Here is a 21,565-nt window from a genome sequence, read left to right as displayed (position 1 = left end):
GTTTCCCCCGTTCGTGACCAGAGCGTCCCACCGTAACGAAGGGAGAAGCTGGAGCTCTTCAGCGGCGTTTAGGGCAGCGTTTCAGAAACAGCGCAGCTTCCCCGAGGAGTTTTGGAGCTACGAAAGCTCCACAAATCTCTAACCCTACTGCAAATATATTTATTTAAATGCATTTAACTTTTTATAATGAATAATAACTCGGAGCCGCCAGCAGCTGCTCAGAGGCTCGCTAGCACGGTGCCAAGCCCCTGCCGTGCTGTGGAAGAGCAGTTCGGAGCAGCTCCAGAGCTGTTCTGAAGGACGTGGAGATCTTCAGAGCTTTGGGGCTTTTCTGGAGCAGCTTCGAAGAGGCTGGAGAGGTTTCAAGACATTTAGAGACCTTTTCAGAGGACGTGCAGAAGAACTTGAGTACTTCCGAGCAGCTACAAATATTTTTTGATGAGTTTTAGAGCAGCTTTGGAGCAGCATGGAGCTGTTTCAGGGTTGCTTACGCCTCTTCGGTGTCGTTCGGAGGGGGTTTAGGGGGGTTTTGAACTGTTCGGAGAAGTTTAGAGACGTTACCGAAAAGTTTTAATGCTGTTGAGAGGTACATCAGAAAGGTCCGGAGGAATTTCAGGGGCCTTTCGGAGGGCGTTAGAGCACTCGAGGCGTTTCACAGCCACGCAGAAGAGGCTTAGAGTGCTTCAGAGCTGCTACAAGATCTTTTTTATGATCCATTTTGAGCTATTTCAAGGAGTTTTAGAAGAGTTTAGAGGACTTTAAGAGCTACTTCGAGCCACTCCAAGCAGTTTTAGCATCTTGGTGCCTTTTAGGGCTGGTTTGAGGAGCCCGAGAGCTATTTGAGCAATTCAAGTGCTCCAGCGCTGCCCAAAGATCCGTCCTTCCAGAGCTCCGAGCTGTTCAGAGGTGGTTTACAGCTCCTTGAAGCAACCCAGCACCGCACCGATGCCCCCGGAGCCGTTTACTTACCCGATTTCTAGAGCAGCTTCCTGCTGTTGGAGGTTGAGCTTTTCAGAGGAATTTTTAAAGGACTTTTCAGAGGCGTTTAGAGAACTTTTGGTGCACGCTAGAGCTGCTTAGAGGGGCGCAGAGCAGTTTTAAGTGCTACAGAGGTGTTTTAGAGATGCTCAGAGATGTTTCAGAGCAGTTCAGAGGAGCGTGGAGCAGTTTGAAAGAATTTGGGGTGGTTTAGAGAGCTCAGAGCGTGTCAGAGGCATTTCCCAGCACGCAGAGGCACTCAGAGCTCTTTGCAGCAGCTCCGGGTGCTGCAGGGCTGCTCAGAGGAGTTTAGAGGAACAGTCTGGAGTCATCCGGAGGCGCTCCAGGAGCTGAGAGGGTATTTTGCAGGTTAGAGCCCTTTGGGGCGGCTTACAGGGGCTGGGAGGAGGTGGAGGGACGCTTAGAGGGGCGTGGAGCAGCTTAGCAGGGTGGTTTAGAGCATTTAAGGGATTTTTAGAGCGGTTCAGAGCAGCTGAGTGCTCGGAGGGGTTTAGCACTGTACAGAAAAGGGAAAGCCTCCGTGTCCTCACCTGGAGCAGACCCCAAGTGCTGAGCCGCAGCCTGGCCCCGTCTCAGCCTCCCCAAACCCTCCAGAGCAGCAGGACACCCCGGGGGGGGGACGACAGATGGGACACGACAAAGCCAGCTCCGAAGGTCCCTCACCCCACCTGGACAGCAAAGGGCGAAGCCCCCCCAGTTCCCACCTGCAGGGCTTGGCAGATTTTGGCTTCCTTTGACCTTGGCCCCTCCAAAGCCAGCCCGGTCCAGCCTCCCCCCATCCTCTTCCCCCCCCCAAAATCAGGGCACTCTTGGGGACAGGGGCATTCCCACTCCCATCCAGCCCCGCTGGGGAGCCGGCCCTCGGATGCACGGGATGCTCCGATGCTCGGAGCCGCCCCTGCAGAAAGGAGGTCTCCGGGCAGGAATAATAACAGCTTTTAATCTGACAAGAATCGATACATCATTTAAGACAATACTGTTTTTGCCTCTTTTTTGGGACTTCCTTCACATACTGGTGGGGAAAGAGGAACATTTTCGGGAAGTACAGTTTTTGTTTTTTTGTTGTTTTTGTTTTTTTTTTTCCTCCATAGGGACTTTAAAGCATGGTGAATGTGCAAGTCAGTGCTTTGTTTGCTTAAAATTTTTTCCCGGTGCTTATTTACAGTTACAGTACCTCTTTGTGAGCGACAGGAAAAAAGACGATTGTTTGAACTGGGGATCCGTGATCCCAAGTCGAGAAAGGCAGATCTCCGATATTTATATATTTATACATATATATATATATGCTTTTGTGTATACACAGATACATTTCTCTCTTCTTTAAAGTATTAAAAAAATGATCAACCTTCATTCTATAAAAATACCTACTCTACAAGATAGAAAAATTTTCCCTCTCCAAGTATACACTGATTTACACCCAAAGCTTCTCTGGAAATGTACATTACGTGGCTTCTTCCCACGGACTTGGGGCAGGGAGGGGAGTGGATGCCGGGGAGAGCCGGGTGTACGGGACGGGGTGCGGGAGCACTGGGTGCCCCCCTCGCCCAAGGTTTTTGGGGCTCGCCCCCCACCCCGCTGCGCCTCGCACAAGGCCACGGGGGGGCTGAGCACCCAGAGGCGATGCGTTTAAAGAGGGGGTGGAAGAGGGAGGGTTGTGGCAGCGGTGGCTCGGCCAGCTCCGGGTCTCGGGTGATTCCCCTGGGGCCGGCAGCGCAGGGGACACGGGAGCCACCGGGGACCCCCCAGCAGGGACTAAGGCTGCGGCAGCTGCCACCTCTCCGGGCCAGCGGCACCCTCCAGGGACAAACAGCGAGCTGGCCGCTCTGCCACCGCCCCGGCGTGGGAAGAGAGATGTGCCGCGTGCATGGAAGCGTTTTGGGGAGGAGCAGGCACCCCCCCGCCGGCGACCAAGGGATCGCTGTGGCTTCTGCTTTCAGGCCACTCTGGCATTTCTAAAACCTGACAAGCAAGAAAAAGAACTGCTTTTTGGGGCCCGACGTACTAATTGAAGCCGGATCCTTGGGAGTCTGCCGGCTGTCTCCTCCCGGGAGCCGGAGAGGAGCGGGTCAGTTAAAGTGGCTGCTCCCTGGGGTCACGCTACGCCGCGGCCGCTTGTGCCAGCAAGCCAAAAGCTGTCTGATGTAAACATGGCTTTTGTTTCCCAGGGAGCTGCTGTTGTATTCTCTGGTCTCCTCTCCCCAACGGCATAGAGATTTCAGCCCAGGCTGATGCCAGGGGCTGAGAAATGAGAGCAGCGGCTCCGTCCCCTGCCGCAGCACAGGGAAACAGCGGGGAAAGGCGGCCGGAGCGGGCTCTCCCTCCAGGACTACAGCTATCACCAGCAGAGCCCTGCTCCGGGTGGGAATGGCACAGGCCACTGTCCCCAGGCCAGGGACCTTGGGAGGCAACGTGGAGAGCTCGGCTCTCTCCGGCTGGGGCTCCCACGGTGGGTCCAGACCTGACCCCGACCGCCCTCGGCCGCTGCGTGCCCCTGTGCTGCGCCAGGCGAGCCAAGCCGGGACAGGGAGAGGGGGCCAGGAGCAGCCTCCAGTGCAAGTTGAAGAGTCACAGCCTTTCCCCCAGTCGCTGCAGGCTGGACAGACAGCACCCGTGTGTCTGCAGCTGGGGCCGAGGGGACCTCTCCTCCCAGAGCCAGCCCGGCTCAACAGATGCCCGCAGACCCCGTAGCGGCTGGCAGAAGAGCCGGGAGTGGGGAGGAGGGCAGCGGAGCCATGAACACCAAGGCGTGCTGACGGTAGTGAGCCACGGACAGCAAAAATAAATAAGGAGGCAGGTGACAAAGTGCGCTTACGCCCTGTCCCGAAAAACGGCCGCTCCTCTGCTTCCTTCTGCCACCGGCGAGCGAGAGAGAGAAGAGCCAGGTAGCTCTCTGCACGCAACCCCTTCCCGAGCAGAAGCGGCAGGGCAAGGATTAACTGCGCCAGCTGAATGAGGACATTTGCATTAAGTTAATTAAAAAAAAAACAACCAAAAACAAAAAACCACCTTTACAAGTCCGTGACACGTTTCCCTCTTTCCCAGATCTGCCCCAGTGAGTGAGTGTGTCGGGGACACTTTGGCAAAGCAGATACTTGGGTGGGACAGGGCAGCAAGGGAAAACACATCAGCTCCGTCGCTTCCTTCTCCGTCCCGTTATCCCGCAGTTCAGAGAAATCCTCTCCTTACAGCTCCTGTTCGCACCCCGCACGCCAGAGGGTCTGACGCCGCTGTCAGGACAGTTCCCAGCTTCACGGGTAGCGGGGCCGATACGGGTCCTTCCTCCGGCTGTCCGTTGCCTGTGTTTCTTCTCCAGGTTCCCTTTCACCCCTCAAAACCAGAAGGGTTTCAAAATAACAGAGTCAGACAACAAAGCATTGCTGCCGATTTTCTTTTTCCCTGGTCCGCTGGCTAATTCACCCACCAATCTGACGCGATGCTTCCTTGTGCCTTCATCAAGAGCAAAGACGTTTCGAGTCCCTCTTTATCCTCTCAGAGCACCAGATCCACACCCATCGACGAGCGCACAGCCGGCGGCTCTTGGCCGCCCTTACTTCACTTCCAGGATGGAGGGATTCGTCTCCATGATGGCCACGATGATCCTGTCGATGTAATCCTGCAGGCGGAAGTTGATCTCCTCTTGCTTCTGAATTGCTTCCATGAGCTGCAGGGGAGGGAGAAAGGGAGCGAGCGGTCACAGCCTGCCGCTGCCCAGGGACAGACGCGGGGCTTCTCGCGGCTCTGTGGACCCACGGAGGTTTCCCCCCTTCCTCTTTCTGGCTTAGGCTGTTCCTGGCCATGTACAAGTGTTTCACGGCGTGACTGCCAGGGACCAGGCGGTTCGCCAACGACTCCCGCAGGCTCCGTAACACCCAGCTGAACTCCCTGTTCCCGGCCTGTGGGATGCCCTTACCCCCAATGGGTCTCCCCTGACAGATGCTCCTGCAATCCCCAGATCTTCAAACCGTGCAAGTGGGTGCTAAACCACAGAAACCAGAGCCCCAGGTGGGGAGCGTAGGCACGGCAGGCTGAGCCTGGCACCCAGATGCCCAACTGCTAGGGGAATATGTACTGGTATCTCTGGGGCTCCCCCCAGCCTTTCTTCCTCCTCGAGCAGGCTCTGGCCCAAGATGAGGAGATGTCCTCAGCTGCTGGCCCTGCTCACTCCTGTCCGTCCTCAATTTCTCAGCCAGATGGGACCGTGGAGAAAGCGGGGAGCATCGCATCTCCCTTTGGCCCCCAAAACATGTGTGTTTTCCCATTACACTTCTCGGGGTCTGAAAGATATAATTCTGACACTTACACGGGCTCGCACACCAGTATCCAGGGTACAGCCATGGAGCAGGGAGAGCACGTGCCAGAGAAGCCAAGATCTTTAAGATCTGTTTTAAGACAGCTAAGGACAGACACACGCGCTCCGTGCTCACTGGTCTGTCCCAGGAAGAGGAAGGCGGTCACAGGGCAGGCAAAGCGGAGCTGCCAGTATCAGCAAATTAGAAGGGAGCAGCTTCCCCTATTCCCATGAAGGAGGGCTGGCAGGCAGGGTGAGTCCTGCAAGCTCTTCAAATAGTTGCGTGGGTATTTCTTTGCTCACGACAGCTTTCAAGTGCATTTTGGGAGTGAGCTGTACCACAGACAGGGCCACATCAGCTCCTCCCAGGCCCTCGGTTGGCTGAGAGAAGAGGAGATGCACCAGCCATGCCGGGAAGATGCGGTTTGAGGTAAGCAGTACCCCGTGGCACATACCTCGTCTCTGGAGACTGAGCTGATCTCTGCTGCCAGGGATTCAGAGAAGGAGGCTGAGAAGAGGTTCTTGGCTCCCTGGATGCTCAAGTTAATGATCTGCCCGTTCAGTTCATCGTTCTGCTCCTTCAGGCTCCTGTTATCCTGTTCACAACAGACAAACATCAGACGGTGCTGAAGCACACGGTGCCCCCAGAGCAGAAGCAGCCAGGGAATGCAGGGGCTTTCGTCCTAACCAGCAGCTCATGCAGCACTGGGAACAGCACTCTGTCTCCTGACTCCGATTTGACAGAGCCTGGAGAACCTCTGGAATCACACAATGTGCTGGGGAGATCCAGGGGACACAGCAGAGAGAGGGGCTCTTGAGTGTACATGCCGTCCTTCAGAGGAAGGAGCCAACCTCTCCTGTCCCAGGACAGGAAAGCAAGAAAGCAGTGGGCAGCCAGATCCACAGTCAGCTCCTCGGGAGGGAGCCCCCGGGCCCCCCCCCGACCACTCCTCGGTGTCAGGGAATCGGCATCCCCTTTTGCAGACTGAGTAGCCAAGATGCTTCCCTCCCTGCCCAGCCCTGCCTACCTGCTTGAGCTGCTTGATCTCTTGCTCCAGCTCCGTCTCCCGCGTCCTGCTGTTGTATTCCTGGAGCCCCATGCTGCTGCTCCTGCCTCTTCGCTGCTCAGCTTCCAGTTTGAAGAGTTGCAAGTGCTCGAGCTGCTTCCTGAGGTCCTCAATGAGCTGCAGCACAAGGGAAGGGGACAACCGAGTGCCGCATCTCCTGCATGTCCTGGTCATGGCTGGTGTGACAGATGGGCTGTCCCCCAGCTGGGAGCAACCCCATCGCTGAACAGACCCTTTCTGGGGATACAGATGGCTTCCCCTTCCTCCCCCACGCCTCTAACGAACAGGAGAGGGGAAGCTACTTAAATACATGAGAGCAGCCCTGGAAGGACTTTGTTGGAGCACCAAAGACGCTGGCTCCAGGTCTGCAGCAGCAGACAGACCCCCCTCCAGCAACGTGGGCACCTGCTCGGGCAGCTCCCTCCTGCCACAGCACCGTGAATCCCCATCTCACCTGAGTGCTCTTAGCATCGCCAAAATGACAATAATTTCCACTTTGAGGCCCAAAGCTCCTTTTCTACCGCAACAGCAAGCCCTGCTTGAGCCTCCAGCTGGAATTACCATCCACACAGACACCTGGAGGGGGCTGGGGGGGGCTGCGTTTCTGCCCCCAAGCACACAGGAACTGGCAGCTTTCACCCAAGCAGCCTCGCAGCCCTCTCCTCCCGCCTGCTAACGCCTGCTGGCTCCACGTGCCATCGTCACCGTGCTTCTGCCACCGCTCCTTTGACGCAGAAGAGAAACGGGCCCTTGCGGGAAGGGGCCAGGGTGGCACAGCCCCACTGGGTTTGCAGATGCAGACACGCTTGGCTGAATTTTAACGCAGGCAAAAGCGACGTATGTTACATAGCTAAGCTGCTGTACCACCTTTCTCTGCCCAGGCAGGACCAAATGCTCCAGTTATACCTATTTTTGGAGAGGCTGCCAAGGCCAGCGTCCCCACATAGCCCTAATTTGGGGGACTAGCAGGACAGGGCTGTGGCAGGCAGCCCCAACTCTACTTACCTCCTGCGTCGACTCCTTCTCCTTCTGAAACTGGTGCCTCTCCTGACTCAGCTTGTCCCCCATCTTCCTCTTTTTCTCCTGCTCCTCTGTGAGCTGCACAGTGAGGTCTTCGATCTCATCCAGCAGCTTCTGCTTCTCCTGTAACGACAAGAAAGGCAATAGTCACAAGGCGTGTCTTCCTTCGGCGCTGCCAGGGCTCTTCCCACTCGCTCAAGGACACGGCACACGCTGAGCACCGCGGGGAAGGCTCTTCTCGCTGACGCATTTGGATGCTCTGCCTGCTGGGATTTCAATTTGCTGTCTGAGAGCTTCAGAGCTCGAGTGCTTCGGCAGCACCAAGAAGAGCCACGCACCAAAATAGCACTGCTAAGAGAGAGGTAATAAGAGATGACTCAAGAATAAGTGCACACAGGCAAATATCCGCACTTGTGCGGCTTTCTGGGCAGCGCGATGCTGGCGTGGGATACGGCTTGGGTGGGACTGGGGCCAGCACAGGGGCTACAGGCCAAGAAGAGACATTAAATCATAAGGCTCCTTAGGTCTGAATTTCAGAAAAGCCATGAATCCAAGATCTTAAGCCACTCTAGAGATGCTCATTCTCGGTTTCAGATATGAAAGAACTGAACTGAGGACTGACCCAAGAAGGAATATGATGAATTCAAGCCAGGATGTAAAACATACAGCCCAGCTCTCCCCCTCTGTCCCCTTCTTATACTCAAAGCCTTGGCTGAACGTTTGAGATGGCAGGTAAAGCTTGTCACTTGGTGATGACAACAGCCCTGCGCAGGACACTTCCCTGTACGGCAGCACCCTTCTGCCTATGACCAATTCACCCCCTCCCCAGGCTCACAGCTTCCAGCCTGGCTCTTCCCACGAGGAAGGTTTTGGCTTTCAGAAAGCCAAAAATGCCACGAGACCCCAGCCAACGCTGGTGCTGGATGGCCCATGCCACAAAGAGGTGATGAGCAGCTCTGAGGGGGAGCTCCAGCTGCTGGGTCTGGGGTGTCCTGGTCCATGGAGCAGAGCACCAAAAGCACCACACCAGCGGGAAACGCAGCGCTGACAACAAAATCCTGATTTCAGACACTGGACAAGACAGCAGTTCATCAGCAGGGCTCCTCTCCTCGGCACGGAGGGGCAGCAATTGCACCTCTCGCTCCTCGTTAATCCCATTAACTGGAGAAAAGCAGCACCGCTCTGCAGAGAGATTAAGGATCAAAACCAACGTCGCGTGGCTGAAACACACCTAGGCAGGAAATTCATCCTCAGACCCACAGTGGTTTTCCTACCCCCAGCCTCAATGCACTGTGCTTACAAGGTCTTGACAGACAGAGACTACTTCATCCTGGCCGGGTCAGGTAGAAATGGAGCTGCAGCGCTCTCCCGCAGGCTCAAAGACTGTGAGTGGATGAAATGCTTGAGGGCCTTCAGCGGGGCAGAGAGGTTTGATTTCACTTAAATTTTAATCTTACATCTGCCACAAGCTTGAACAGAAACAAAACGCAGCCTTGGTACCAGATGTTACACCTGTAACCCACATTCTCTCCAAAAATGAGGATCTCCTCCATCCCATGGAGACCGCGGCGCCTCGGCAAGCCTCCCACCCCAGCCCTGTCAGCAGCTGCACGGCCTTGAATCCTGAGCGGAGCGAGAGGGGAGCGGATCTGGGAGATAACATGGTGCTTTGAAGACTCAACTCGCAAATCCCAGTGAGGGCGAATCTGCCCGGGCAGGACGCGGAGATGAAGCATGCCTACTCCTCTTCCTCCCTTGCAGTGGACTGTCCCGCTGCGGGCTGCAGCCGCAGGGATGGGGACAAGCTTCCACAAGAGGGCACGAGTCCCCTCCTAACCAGCCAGGACAGGGCTGCCACCGCTGCACGCCGTGGCTTCACGCAGGCTGCGCTGTCACAGAGAGGTTTATTAGGGGTTTGTTAATCCCAGCTTCCAAGCCAAACACTGGGAACCTGCACGGATAAGCGGTATGGGACAGCTCTGGTCCGAGGCGAGGTCTGCAGGGACTGGAAGGCAGAAGCAGCTGATTTGCTCATTTTGTTACATGGATCTCACGTAGGCCCTTCCCGTAAATGAGAATTTCAGCTCCAGCCATGCGAGGCAGCAGGTGGGAACCCAGAAACACAGCTCCGGCTTGGGGACCCCAAGCACGCACGGTCCTCACCTCCTCTAGTCTTTCAATGTTAGCTTTTAAACAAGGGACGCAGGATCTCAGCTCGCTGTTCTCATCATCCAGTTGCTGCAGCCTGCAACAGTAGAGAGATGTTTAAGAAACTCACCCAAGCGTCCCAAGTGTAGGAGACTTGCTTGAAACGTCACTAGGAATATTAAACCAGGACCTGCTGAAGGCAAGCCAGCAGGGATTTATCTTTTCAAAGCAAACCCCGAGACTTCCACTATTTCTACTCCCAGGGGAAAAAGCGGGGATCCACACGACTTCCGGCAAGTCCGCTGTCCAGTGCCATGCCCTTCTCAATCAGGTCAACGCTATTCTTTAGGCCAAGGGCTTCATCAGTCCACGGGCAAGCCTCAGCACTAGGCACCAAAAAGCAGACACATGGCCTGGGCAGAGTCAGAGCAGGGGTTCAGAGAGGGCTTCAGCTTTGCATTCGCCAGGTAAAGTAACATCCGTTTGTCACGGTAACTGTCCTACCACAAGCCCAGTAAAAAACCCCACTGCCTTCATCTTTCGTTTACTGCAAGGGTTGAACAATAGCAAAACACATTCTGGGAAAGCAGCAAAAAACCTGTCAAATAAATGAAACCTCTCCCACACCATTTTTTCCTTTTGGAAGCCAACAGGCAGCATGAAGCACCCCGTCCGGGACACTGCCTCTCGGACAACTCTTCCTTCCCAGATATTTGCCTGTTTCCATGAAGGTGGAAGACAGCATCAAACGTACTTCCATGGGTCTATTCATGGGAACAAGCACTAACAAACCACCTCGTCGTTCACACACTGTGGGGCAGGCGCACGGAGAGAGGATGTGAGCTAAATTTAAACTGCATCAGGGAAATTCAAACAAAGAGTCTGAGACCAGGTTCACGGAGAGGCTTGATTTTGGAATGAAGGTAGGAGAAGTAGCCAAAACTCAAAGTTTATAATGACTTTAGTTACACCTTTAACCAAGTTAACTCACTGTCTACCGTGCTTTGTCTCCCCAAAGGCTGCAGTTGCAAAGCGGCAGCCTGTACGCGTATTCCAGCACGTACACGTGGGTCCAGGAGACCTGCCACCACCCAGCCCTGCCCCAGCCCCACCTGGCCTGCAGGTTCTCAATCTCAATGCTCTTCTCCCTCTCCATTTTGCTCAGCAGCTCCCTCTGCTTCTTGATCTCCTCCAGGAGTGTTTGGTCAGCTCTCAGCTCCTGCTCCTTCAGCTGTTCCTCGAGAGCATTTGCTCTGCAGAGAGGAGAGAGAGAGGATTAACCATTCCTGATGGCTCACCCCCGGCATGCTGCCATCCCAAGGGAGGGATCAGACTCTCTTCCCAGCCTTTCTCCCACCGCACAGGAGAGCTGGGAGCAGCAGACCGTAAAATAGAGCAAGCTTTCAGGGAAGCCCACCTATCGCCATCTCAAGCAGCAGGTGTATGAGGGCTTCACTTCGTCCCAGCAGATGCAGTGGGAAAGCAACCCGGTCCATGAAACCCCCAAGGACACTACTGCTGACCAACGTGACAGTCAAATAAAATAAGCCAGGTGGTACATGCTGGTATCGGCTCTGTCTAGTTTTTTTAAGTCTCCAGGCTGCATCAAAACCCTTTTTAAGGGGGAGGCCAACAAGGGGGTGAGGCGAGGGTGAAAGCACAGTAATCATTTTATAACCCACAGCCTGTGGGTCACAGTCACAGCATCACCCAGAACGAGCTACTTAATCGGAATCTCATGGAATCATAGACTCATTTAGGTTGGAAAAGACCTTTAAGATCATCGAATCCAACCGTAAATCCCAGGGTTGTGGTTTCACCTGTAGTGGCCATGGCAGAGAAATCCTCCTTCAGCCGTTTCTAGCATATTGGGCTCCTTTACTCTGCCCTGAAGTAGTCTCGTTGCCCAGAGAAAGGAAGACGACAGCCCCAATCCTCCTCCTTTTCACTCTCTCATGTCCCCAGCAAAAAACACGGGATCTGCAGGTCAACCCTCTCTGTGTGCCAGCATAACAGCAACTTCCACGCGGTCCAGAGACTGTGACAGCGCAGGCAGCGGCCGTGTCAGCTCAGACAGGACAGAGATATTTGCCAGCACGCCTACCTGCCCTCCGAAGCAGGCAGAGGTAGCCCACGCTCCTGCGCTGCAGTAAATCACCCGACCCCGGCAGTGGTCCGAGAGCTGAGGTTCGCTAGGAGGCTGGCGTGCTGGAGTTTATGCAATCGCTTTGCATAGGCAGGTGGGGAAGGCTTTTGCCAGAAGAACCTATTCTTCAACCAGCAACGAGTACACTTGGGGCTTTACTTGATTAAAAGCCGACTGACACTTCTGGGCCAAGCCGCTAAAGTGAAAACATTTCCCTCGCTGCGAAGTTTATCAGGGCTTAGAGAAACCTTTGTTTGAATCGCTCGGTTCCCTGACACGATTGTTACTTAACAGTCTTACAGCCCTATAGATAAACTCCTGCTGGGTTTATCTGCCAAGGGTAAATAAGCTGCTGGAAGAGAGAAGCCTGCCGGATTAGTAAAGACAGCAATTACATCAAATGGAATCCAAAGGGCTACAACCCCAGCCAGGATCCGAAAGCAACAGGATCAAGGCTGGCTGTGGGGAGGGTAGAGATGGGTAGTAGGGACCCTGCTGTACATTCCATCCAGACCTAACGGGTGAAATAAGGGCCAGAAAGAGTCCATACAGAGCGAGTATGAAGTATACATCCTCCCTGAACGGGAAGCTTTCCAAGAAGCATGACGCCCCTGCGGTCCTCTGAGCCAACCCCTGGAGCTCCAGAGCTCCACGGAGACCTTTCACAGGATAGACACTTGGGGCAGGGAAGCACATTAAAAAAAAGATAGGAAAAAAAAAGGTCTAAAAAGCACTGTTACAGTTACATGCATCCGAGCAGAACATTGCAAAGGAGGTATCTGCCATTTGTCCCGGCTGAGCTGCAAGCCGTTTCCTGCGCTCCTGGGAATTTCCCAGAGACCCCGAAAAGCGCATGCAGGATGCCGAGATCCCAGGCACGGCCCTCGTGCGGAGGGGGCAGCCTGAACCCCGGCTGCTCTCTGCCAGGGCGGGATCGGATCGTCAAGGGCAGAGCTGTGAAGCTTTCCTGCTATTTTCTGTCCGTCTCCCTCCTCTCCTGCTGCCTCCTTTCCCCACACGCTCCGGCAGCTCCCGAGCAGCTCCTGCCTGCGTGCAGGCAGGCAGCTGGCCTGCGGGGAAGGCATAGGGTGCTGCTGTACGTGGAGGAGGAAAAGAAAAAGGCACCACAGGCGATGCTAAGCTGCCTTTTGGCCACGGCACAAGCCGGGCTCCCTTACCTGTGCACGAGCTGCAGGTTTTCTTGCTTGAGGCGGCTGTGCTGCTCGCCATTAGCAGCAGTGTCCTTCTCCAGCTCCGTCACCCGCTTCTCCAGAAAGACTACCTGTGCGAGGGGAGAGGGGAGGATCAGCCGCCCGTGCTTAAACCCGCTGGCAAAGTGGCACCAAGTGCCAGAGCAACTCCCACCACCTCCAGCACGCCGTGCAGGTGCTCTCCGCTCGCTTCGGGGCTGCCTCGGTTTGTTGCACCGATTCAGAGCCGGTCACCCCAACACAGCTCCTGGCATCACCTGCGTCCCGCTCTTCACTGCACAAGGCAGCCTGAGCTGCGGGAGCCATCACTGGGGCTTGCTCCTGGGCGAGCTACTTACAAATAGCTGGTTGCCACTGGAATCAGGTAGCCATGCCTTGATTTAAAGCATCCTTTTAAAACATCCTTTTACACCCCGGTTTCTCTGTTTTTGATGTTTTCTCAGTTTTTCTCTCAGTTTTTGATGTCTCCCATGTACCAATACGGGGCCAAACGCTTCACTCTTTCCTTTCTTCATACCCTTCATGATGATATCCTACATGGAGGTCTAGAGGGAGGGACCCCAGCTGGATCACCAGAGCTCCGCTGCATCCAAGTGCAGCCTTGAGGCTGGGGATAACCGCCCGCTGCCTGAAACAGGACTGAAGGACCCTGGGTTCACAGCTGTATGTAAATAAAGCCACATGGGAGGAAACAATGCTAGCTGGTGGGAAAGGATCGGAGATGAGTATTTTCTCCCTGTACCTATACGGGGCTTTTTTCAGCTGTATTTGCATTTTCATTCACTTTCCCTAAATAGCGCACAACTTTGAAGAGCAAAGAGGGCCGGGAGTGCCCCTCTACTTCCCACCCAAGCAGGAGCGCAGGTGGGTGGGGAACTGCAGAAGGACAGAGTTCGCGGTCCCATACACCCATACAAGAACAATCATGAAAGAGAGGCAATTAGGAGCACGTCTGCAAAACCTGAACCATCGCTCTGGGGAGAAGGGCAAGCGACGTGCAAGTGTATTAAGAAAAGAAACATGCAGAGACACAAGGCCTTTCCCAGAAGTGCATACACGGTTTCCCAAGCCAGATGCCTTCAGGAACGCGAGTGTTTTATTCAACTTTCAGACTTGGAAAAATGTTGATTTTTAAAAATTCTTTTAAAGGTAATGCATAAAAGACAGTTATAGCAGAGTGCAGCCACACACATATGTATTTCTCTTTCACATTCTGCTCCATGCGGCTATTTGCGATTCCAGAATTAAAAAGCCATTTTCAAGGAGTTTCGGGACTGCAGCAAATGCTTACACAAGCCACAACTCACCTATCTTTACCTTTCCTGCTTTCCCTTAGCTATTTTTACCTGGGGGGGCTCAAACAAAAGCTTTCTTGTGCTCCTGCCCCGCTCCCATCTTGCCCTACAGTCCTTTTCTCGTAACACCCCGGTAAAATCCAACAGGACCAGCACAAAGTCAGCTTTACATCTTCACGGCACGAGCAGCAATGGCAAGAGCATGCCAAGGAAAGGAAGTCCTTGTTTCGCATCAGGCGACTTTGTTCATCTCAGAAAAGCAGGATCTGAGAACATCTTATTACGTGAAGCAGAAGTGAAAATACAGCCTGCAAACAGCTACCCCCTCCTCCTCCCCGCGAGCTGGAGGGAAACCACCCTCACTGCAAGCAGGGCAGCACACCTCCACCCCCGGGAGAAGGCACCAGTGCCACCTCCTGACTCAACACGGGGCCTCTGCAATTCAGCTCAGAGCACTCTCATTCTCCATCCCCTCAATTCTGGAGGGCTTCGTACGTCCCGCCTGCACTGAGCTACCCAGTGCCAGCTGCGCAGTAAGAGAAGCTTCAGCCTAACTCCTGCCTGGGGATCTCAGAGCATCGCAAGCCACTACATGCTCCAGGATAGCGTAGACAGCACTGCTCTTACCTTGTCCGTGATGTCCTCTTCTGTACACTCCAGCGTATCCCGGTAAGACCCTTCCATCACCCCCACGGACAGCGTGCTCGTCTGATGCAACTGTCTATAACAGAGATAAACCATCCCAACCCACAGCAACACGAACATTAGAGCGAACATCGCAGGACACGGCAATTTCAGATGACAACCGCTCTTGCAGGATACAGTCCCCTCTCTCCCCTCCTCAGCTGCCACCTCCTTTTCCAAGGGGATTTAGTAGCACTGCTCCTTCTTGGGCTGCAGGATTTACAGCAGAGGACGGCATGGGCCAGGTCCTTCTCACCACCGCAAGCTCCAACGGGCAATGAAGCTCACCGCCTCGGCGTGCCCGGATAACAGGGCTGAGCGGGCGGCTGCTTACCGGCTGAACGAACGCGCCCTGCGAGGGAAGCGCAGACGTGGACACATGCTGCTGGGACTTCATACCATGATCATTTGTTCTCGCTCTTTGGAACGGGAAGAGATAAGAGCTCACTTTTTTCACTTTCTTTCTTTATGAACATACAAAAGCCGCATATTATCCAGCACAGAGTACTCCGCTCTAGCCACTGATAAGGTTAATAAGTGGGGAGCAGCGGGAGTAAGAGGAGGGAGGGGAGAAAAAACCCCGAACCTGTTGCGAAACACCCCAGCCCACCTCCCCGCACTGGCTGCCACAGCCGAGAGCGAGCTAATCATTAGCAAGGCCTTGCGACATTGGTGTCCACAGCTTTGCAGCGATCTAAAGGACACCCCTGTGGAGGGGCTGATCTGCACTTAATCCTCCTCGTGTTATCGCTGCAGATCAGCTCCATCGTCTCGTGGCACAAGAAACCGCTATTGCCATGGGGAGGGGTGGTTGTATTCCAGCTCCGTGAACCCCAGGCAGATGCTGCCTGGAGAAAACCACTCTGCTCTGCCACTGCAACACAAACGATGAGCAGCCTGATCCACCCTTTGAAGCCAGCACTGCTTTGAGCAGGAGGTGAACAAGAAAACCACAGAGGCCTCTCCGAACTTCAGTTTTCCAAGGAATTTGTAATGTGGGCTCCCCAATTCACCCTGCTACACAATATGCTCATGCAAATATTCATGAAGCATAACTGGCATTTACCAAAGAGACCACAGCTGAGTACCAGCCTTATTTTGCATCCTCACCCTGAGTATATATTTAGATCATGAAGTCTCGGGCACATTTGTCATTTAAATCATGCCAAGCACAACAGGGCCTAAGCAGCTGAGATTTCTTGGCAGAAGCAGAACCTGGATAACAAAAGTCAGGAAAGAGCCCTTACCAAAATAAAAATCAATTTCTTAAAAGCAAGTGTTTTGGTATTATTCAGTAATTACAGTATCTGCGACAAAGGGCTTTCTTTGGGCTGATCTTAAGGATCTGGCTCTACTCACAGCAAGCCCCTGTTACCTCTGTTGTTACCACAAACTAAACTCGACTGCTCTTGAATTAACCAATATTTACATAAGCCCACAAGTCCCAGCCTCAGAAAAGCATCTTACAAATGCAGAGGGCCAGGAGGGCTCAATCCCCCATAGACAGGGCATCTCCGTTCCCAAAAGCTTAATTCAAATCCTCCCCAGATTTGCTCTGCCAGACACGGGACAAAAACCTAGACCTAAAACAGGAAAACTGGGGACAGGCTGCTCCCTTCAACCTTCTTTCCTGCCAGTGTTTTCAACAAAGATCTAGAAAGTAAGATGACTGGAACTAGGAAATGTAGTATCAAGGACCCGCTTCCTCGCCAGGAGGGGAAATCGTGCCAGGGAAGACTTGCTGACCGCAGGAAAAATGGAGAAGGGAAAGGTGTGAGAGCACAGCCGGGAGGGAGAGGTGTACAGAAGGTGCTCGGGTCAGCGCAGGGAGCGGATCGAGTGCCAGTGCACGGGGGTACGAGCATCACCCAAATCAAGCTGCCTGTTCCTCTGCAGCATCCCTGCCCTGCTCGGAAACGAGCAAAGAGAAAGCCAAGGACTGCAGAGGGCAATCTCCCTCCCGAGCAGGGCGGAGGCAGGCAGGACAGCTAAGGTAAGCCTCAGTATATTCTTAAAAGCACGATGACACAGGAGGGACGGTGAAGCTGGGACAGGAAAGGTGAGCATCGAGAGGGGATGGACCCTCTGCCCCCGCGATTCAGAGCAAACTCTGCAGCTTTTCCTGTGCAGGCAGGGATAAAAATGCCCACAAATGGCATCACACGAGACGGTCCCGCAGGACAGAAGCGGCACAACATTAAATCCCAGGGTGGGGTTACCTGCAGTCACACCCCACCCCCCCACCCCCCGAACTCCTCAAACCCCCTGACCGAGCTGGGAGGGCTGCTCCAGCAAAGTTAAGTGCCAAAAATTACACTGAGCAAAATAAAAACAGAGCCAAGAGTCGTCTAAGACGACTAGCTTTTTTGGGGTGCTGAAGAAATCCCTCCGAGCGGGTGTACTGACTGGGCCGGTCTTCTAGAGACTCTAGAGACCCACCACGGTGACACTGGGGAGGAGACAGCCCAGTCAAGCAGTCCAGAGGGACATGCCCTTCTAGAGAGTCCTTCCCGCTCCACGTGCCCCCCGCTAGGGCACTGGCAGGATGGAGGGGGGAAAGTACCCCTACTTTTGTCCTGGTAAAAAGTCAGGTTGACACCAGCCTCCAGCTGCGCGCATGAGTGACAAATCCTCATTTCAGAAAAACGGCTGTTCCAAACTATATCAGGATTAAACCCGCTTTTCCCCAGCGCTATGCAACGCGTCCAGAAGTACACCACTGCAAACTTATTTTGGCAGCCTTCCTTCCGTGGGCCCGTCGGCTAGTACGGGCACCCCTCTCACCGAGCAGTAATACGAGTATGAGCTTACCTTGCCACCTTCTTGCTTGAGAGCCTTTTATGTGGACTGCAAAATGAAGGAAAAACAGGAAAGAGTTAGGAAAGCTGACAGTGGAGAGCAAGGGAAACAGGAAACTGCAAGCACTCCGGGGCACATCCTTTGCTATAGCAGGGGAGCACCCACACGGCATGCACCACCCGCACAGCCCGGCCACCCCCCGTAAAAGGAGACGAGGAAACCGCTCACGTATTGAACAACCCGCTGGTAACGAACCAAATGGAATAGCACGGCAGAAAACCTCACCGCCTCCAGCAACGGTATCCTCTCACCGGTTGATCCCTGTCCTGAAAGCTGATCCCCAAGGAAAGTGCTAATAATAGCAGTGAGTTCGGTGGGCTTCAGCCCAGCACCGATGGCAGACCGAGCTACATCTCCCGCACCCCGCAGCGCCCCAGCCCTCCTTCCCCCACCGCCCCCCTGGGAGCTCCCTGCCCGGCGGCTGGGGGACAGGGCGCACCTCCCGCCTGCAAACGGGCACCTCCATCCTTCTGCACGCAGGTTTGCACTTCTCACAAAGATTATTCTCGCTATTTGGCTCTGGATCACCAGAGAATTGCTGCCTATGTGTAGCTCAGATTTTAGGAGCTGTTGATCATGTCCCTTTCTAGATTTTAAGCACAGGCACTGTTATAATCACTGCAGACAGGTACAAGCTCTCCTTCGCACAGATAACTGACGGAGATCACACAACCCGGCTCTGTATATGCCCGAGCCAGCTGCCACCATACCACAGCGGTCAGGGTTTAGCTAGTACTCAGCGTGACCCGCGGTATGAACAGCCAAGGTCTGCGTTACCTTGCCCCTGTCCCTCGGGACAGGGCTGCGGGCTCTCCCCGCTGAGAAAAAAAAGCCTTTTTCAGAAACAGCTACTTGCTAATATGCTCCTTCCAGTCCTTCGGTCGCGATCGATGCAGCTGCATGCTAGTGAAGCAAGCGGGGCTTGGATCTCACTCCTCATCTTCCACGCAAACACCCACTGTTGTCAAACAGATGCCACTGGGACACATCACTGATACCAAATCATCACTGAACGATGACAGCAAACACAGCCCTAGCCCAAGCGGAGAAGCAGCAATTGCATTCCCTGGTGCTTAGCTCAGTTTAAAGAAAAAAAAATAAAATAAAAGTCATCCGGGAGTCCATTCCTGCCTTGAGCTGCAACAGTTACGTTAGTTCTTAGAAGGAGGAATTAAAAATAGCTGAGGACAATTTTCTTTTTTTAAAAAAAAAAAACAACAATGACTGACCAGGGGTTGTTGTCAGGGTTACCAGCCCTCGTGTCAGAAGTGCATCCTCAAACCCCACACTTCCAAGGAGTGCAAGAGCCGCTGCTGGCCGGGCTTCAAGGACGCTCGGCACCCACCCGAGGGGCGGAGGTCAGGCCCCCGTGTTTGCCAGCAATTGCAATGAGTCATGTACGTCCCCAGCAGCGGAGGGAGAAAAAAAAATATTTTTCTCCGCAAACAGCTTATCGGAAAGCAGTGCTGGCACCCGCGGGTCTCTCTGGAGGGGATGAGACACACCACCGCCGCTTCAAGGGCACTAAAACAAAATGTACTTTTACAGAACTGGTTCATCCCAAGCTCCTGGCGGATTTCTTCCCTGCCTTCCCATGCCGCGGGCTCGGGCAGCAGCGCCCCAATGCCGGGATCAGGCCCCCCACCTTATTCCAAGTGTAAAATGCTGCATATACACCGACAGCCTTTAAGAGTGAGGCTATCACACGGCGGCTTGGGCTTCACCCCAGCTGCCAGCATCCTCTGGAGCGGGTGTCTTCAGGCTTTGCCTGCCAGGCACGGTGCGAAGCTGCTTGGCCCAGATTTTGGTCCAGTTTCTGCTGCTCTCTTCGCCTACTTGTCCCCTGCACCGAGGGCTTCATGTTGCTGGTGATGCTGGGAGCAAACAGGTCCTGCCACATCCCGTGTGCTGCACGGGGACACCTCTCACGTCCTCACCGCAGAGAGGGTGGGCGATGCCCCTTCCATCGGGTCAGTGCGCAGGGGCACTTGGAACAAGTTTCCAGCAAGTTTGTGCACAGGAAACCCCGAACACAGACGGAGGAACCACACCTACTCGCCCTGAGCCCAAAGGGCCTGTGGAATTCCCACCGCAACACCACGGGACAGGGAAGCCTCCTCTGGAAATCCCATCCATCGCAGGAGGCTCAGAAGTGTTAGTTCAGCTTTGCAGGTAAATTTGGTGGAGAAAGCCTGAAATGGAGCGGGGCTACTGGTGCACCCAGGGAAGTCCAGCGTTCCCCTTAATAACTGCATAACCGGAGACCCATCACTGACCCTCAAGGCCTCCAAATGCAAAGGCAACTATTTGCCTGAGAAAGATGGAGGGAGAGAGGTGCTTTTTCCACTAAAAAAAAATTAAGGTCAAGCCCCTATTTGTTTTCCAGTTCTCTTCCCATAGCTATATGGCCCAGGAGAGCTCCCATGTCACACTGTCCCTGTAGAGGACAGATGGAGGCCAAAAGCACGACCAAAAACCAGGCTTGAAATAGCACACCAGATGCGAGCAGAATGATTATCATTAAAGCCACCATCCTCCCACCCAGTGGACTGCAAACAGGTCTGAAAAAATAAACAAACAAATAGAAATCCCTGCCCACTTGTCCAATCAGCAAGTCCAGCTGCTGGCTGGTAGAGCTCAAACGTTACATTCAAAAAGCTCATGAAGTTCCTACGCAAAGGCCCCGGCGTTTATCACATCTGCCTGGCCAGTGGTGGCACATAGGTGGGCAGGCAGCTGGCAAAGCTGGGTGAAACACAATTTTACCGCTGCGAAGCAAGCGTCTACAGGAGAGGTCCCAAGCCACGGAGAGCAAGCTGATGTTTTCAGGTTACTGCTGCAGTGGGAGGACGGGCTGTACCTGCCCTTCCAGGTTGAACCGGCAACTCAGGCGTGCCTCCACGCTGGGTATTACCGGCCAGAAGACCTGGCAGTCTTTTCCTTGGTGACAGAAATACTGTACGTGATCAGCTTACGGCTTCAAGTCCCGATGCAAGAACTGCATTACTCGGAGCGTGGAGAAGCACCCACCACTCAGCAGGACATGCAAAGAGACTGCCCAGAGCAGAAGGGAAGACTCTCATTGTCTGCCAGCCTCCGCAGCTCAGATTAAAGGAAACTTCTGCTCACCCTCCATAATGTTATTACAACCTTTACCACCTGGAGAGGCTCACCTCATTCAGTGAAATTCATCCCCTTTCGCAACCAGGAATCAAGCAACGTACCAGCAAAGGAAAGCTGTGCAAGACAAGGAGAGTCTTCCCCTCAAGAGCATCATTCCCAACACTGAAATGGCCACACACAAGCCCAATTACCTATTCATTTCAAGATCATTCAGGCGAGCAGAAAGATCCTCGAGGCGGTTGATTTGTTTGTGGCACTGGCTACAGTAAAACTCAAATGCTTCATCTGCGATAATGCTGTGCAGTTTCGCAGCGAGCGGATTGGTGCTAGAGAAATCACAAGGGTCATTTTATCAGGACAGAACAGACGGGGCTGATTTTCATCCGTGGCTTCCACAAGCTGAGCGTACGTTTGGGCAGGGGAGCTTTTGGTGTGAGATACAAGACTTGCAATTAAAAACTTCAGGGCAGATTGGGTCACCTCTCCCCTCGATTTTAGAAGCCAGATCGCAGTCAATATGGAGTTGCTATAAATCAGCAGGACTTCCATCACCCTCCTCCCCGAGACTTACTTACAGCAGCCAAGCTTGGCTTACGTTTTCAAACCCCTGTGCCAGGCTGCTCTTGTGGGGGACCCCGCCGAGAGCCCGGGGAAGGCGAGGTGCGTGCTTTCCACAAACCTACACGGCTACAAAGTTTATCTTCCAACATGATTTTCCAAGCAAC

General features: G+C 54.0%; 1 protein-coding gene across 7 annotated transcripts in view; it reads right to left on the bottom strand.

Annotated features, from left to right (window-relative positions):
• Window positions 1–1,919: 1,919 nt before the first annotated feature.
• RAB11FIP3 (RAB11 family interacting protein 3) overlaps window positions 1,920–21,565 on the bottom strand; it is an 81,864-nt gene continuing 62,218 nt past the window's right edge. For 6 of the 7 annotated variants that reach the window (XM_076350940.1, XM_076350936.1, XM_076350935.1 and 3 more), the window contains 10 exons: window positions 21,032–21,166; window positions 17,670–17,705; window positions 14,802–14,895; window positions 12,847–12,950; window positions 10,635–10,775; window positions 9,538–9,619; window positions 7,360–7,497; window positions 6,316–6,471; window positions 5,743–5,883; window positions 1,920–4,660 (listed from right to left, as the gene is read on the bottom strand). In XM_076350940.1, coding sequence (XP_076207055.1) covers window positions 4,547–4,660; window positions 5,743–5,883; window positions 6,316–6,471; window positions 7,360–7,497; window positions 9,538–9,619; window positions 10,635–10,775; window positions 12,847–12,950; window positions 14,802–14,895; window positions 17,670–17,705; window positions 21,032–21,166 — 1,141 coding nt within the window. In that variant the 3' untranslated portion in view covers window positions 1,920–4,546. The remainder of the gene's footprint in view (window positions 4,661–5,742; window positions 5,884–6,315; window positions 6,472–7,359; window positions 7,498–9,537; window positions 9,620–10,634; window positions 10,776–12,846; window positions 12,951–14,801; window positions 14,896–17,669; window positions 17,706–21,031; window positions 21,167–21,565) is intronic. The other variant, XM_076350941.1, reaches the window with a different exon arrangement.

This window comes from Aptenodytes patagonicus, chromosome 13 (assembly GCF_965638725.1).
Source record: "Aptenodytes patagonicus chromosome 13, bAptPat1.pri.cur, whole genome shotgun sequence".
In the NCBI taxonomy this organism is placed as follows: Eukaryota; Metazoa; Chordata; class Aves; order Sphenisciformes; family Spheniscidae; genus Aptenodytes; species Aptenodytes patagonicus.
The sequence above is the reverse complement of the archived record's forward strand: the minus strand, read 5'-3'. Positions and strand labels throughout refer to the sequence as shown.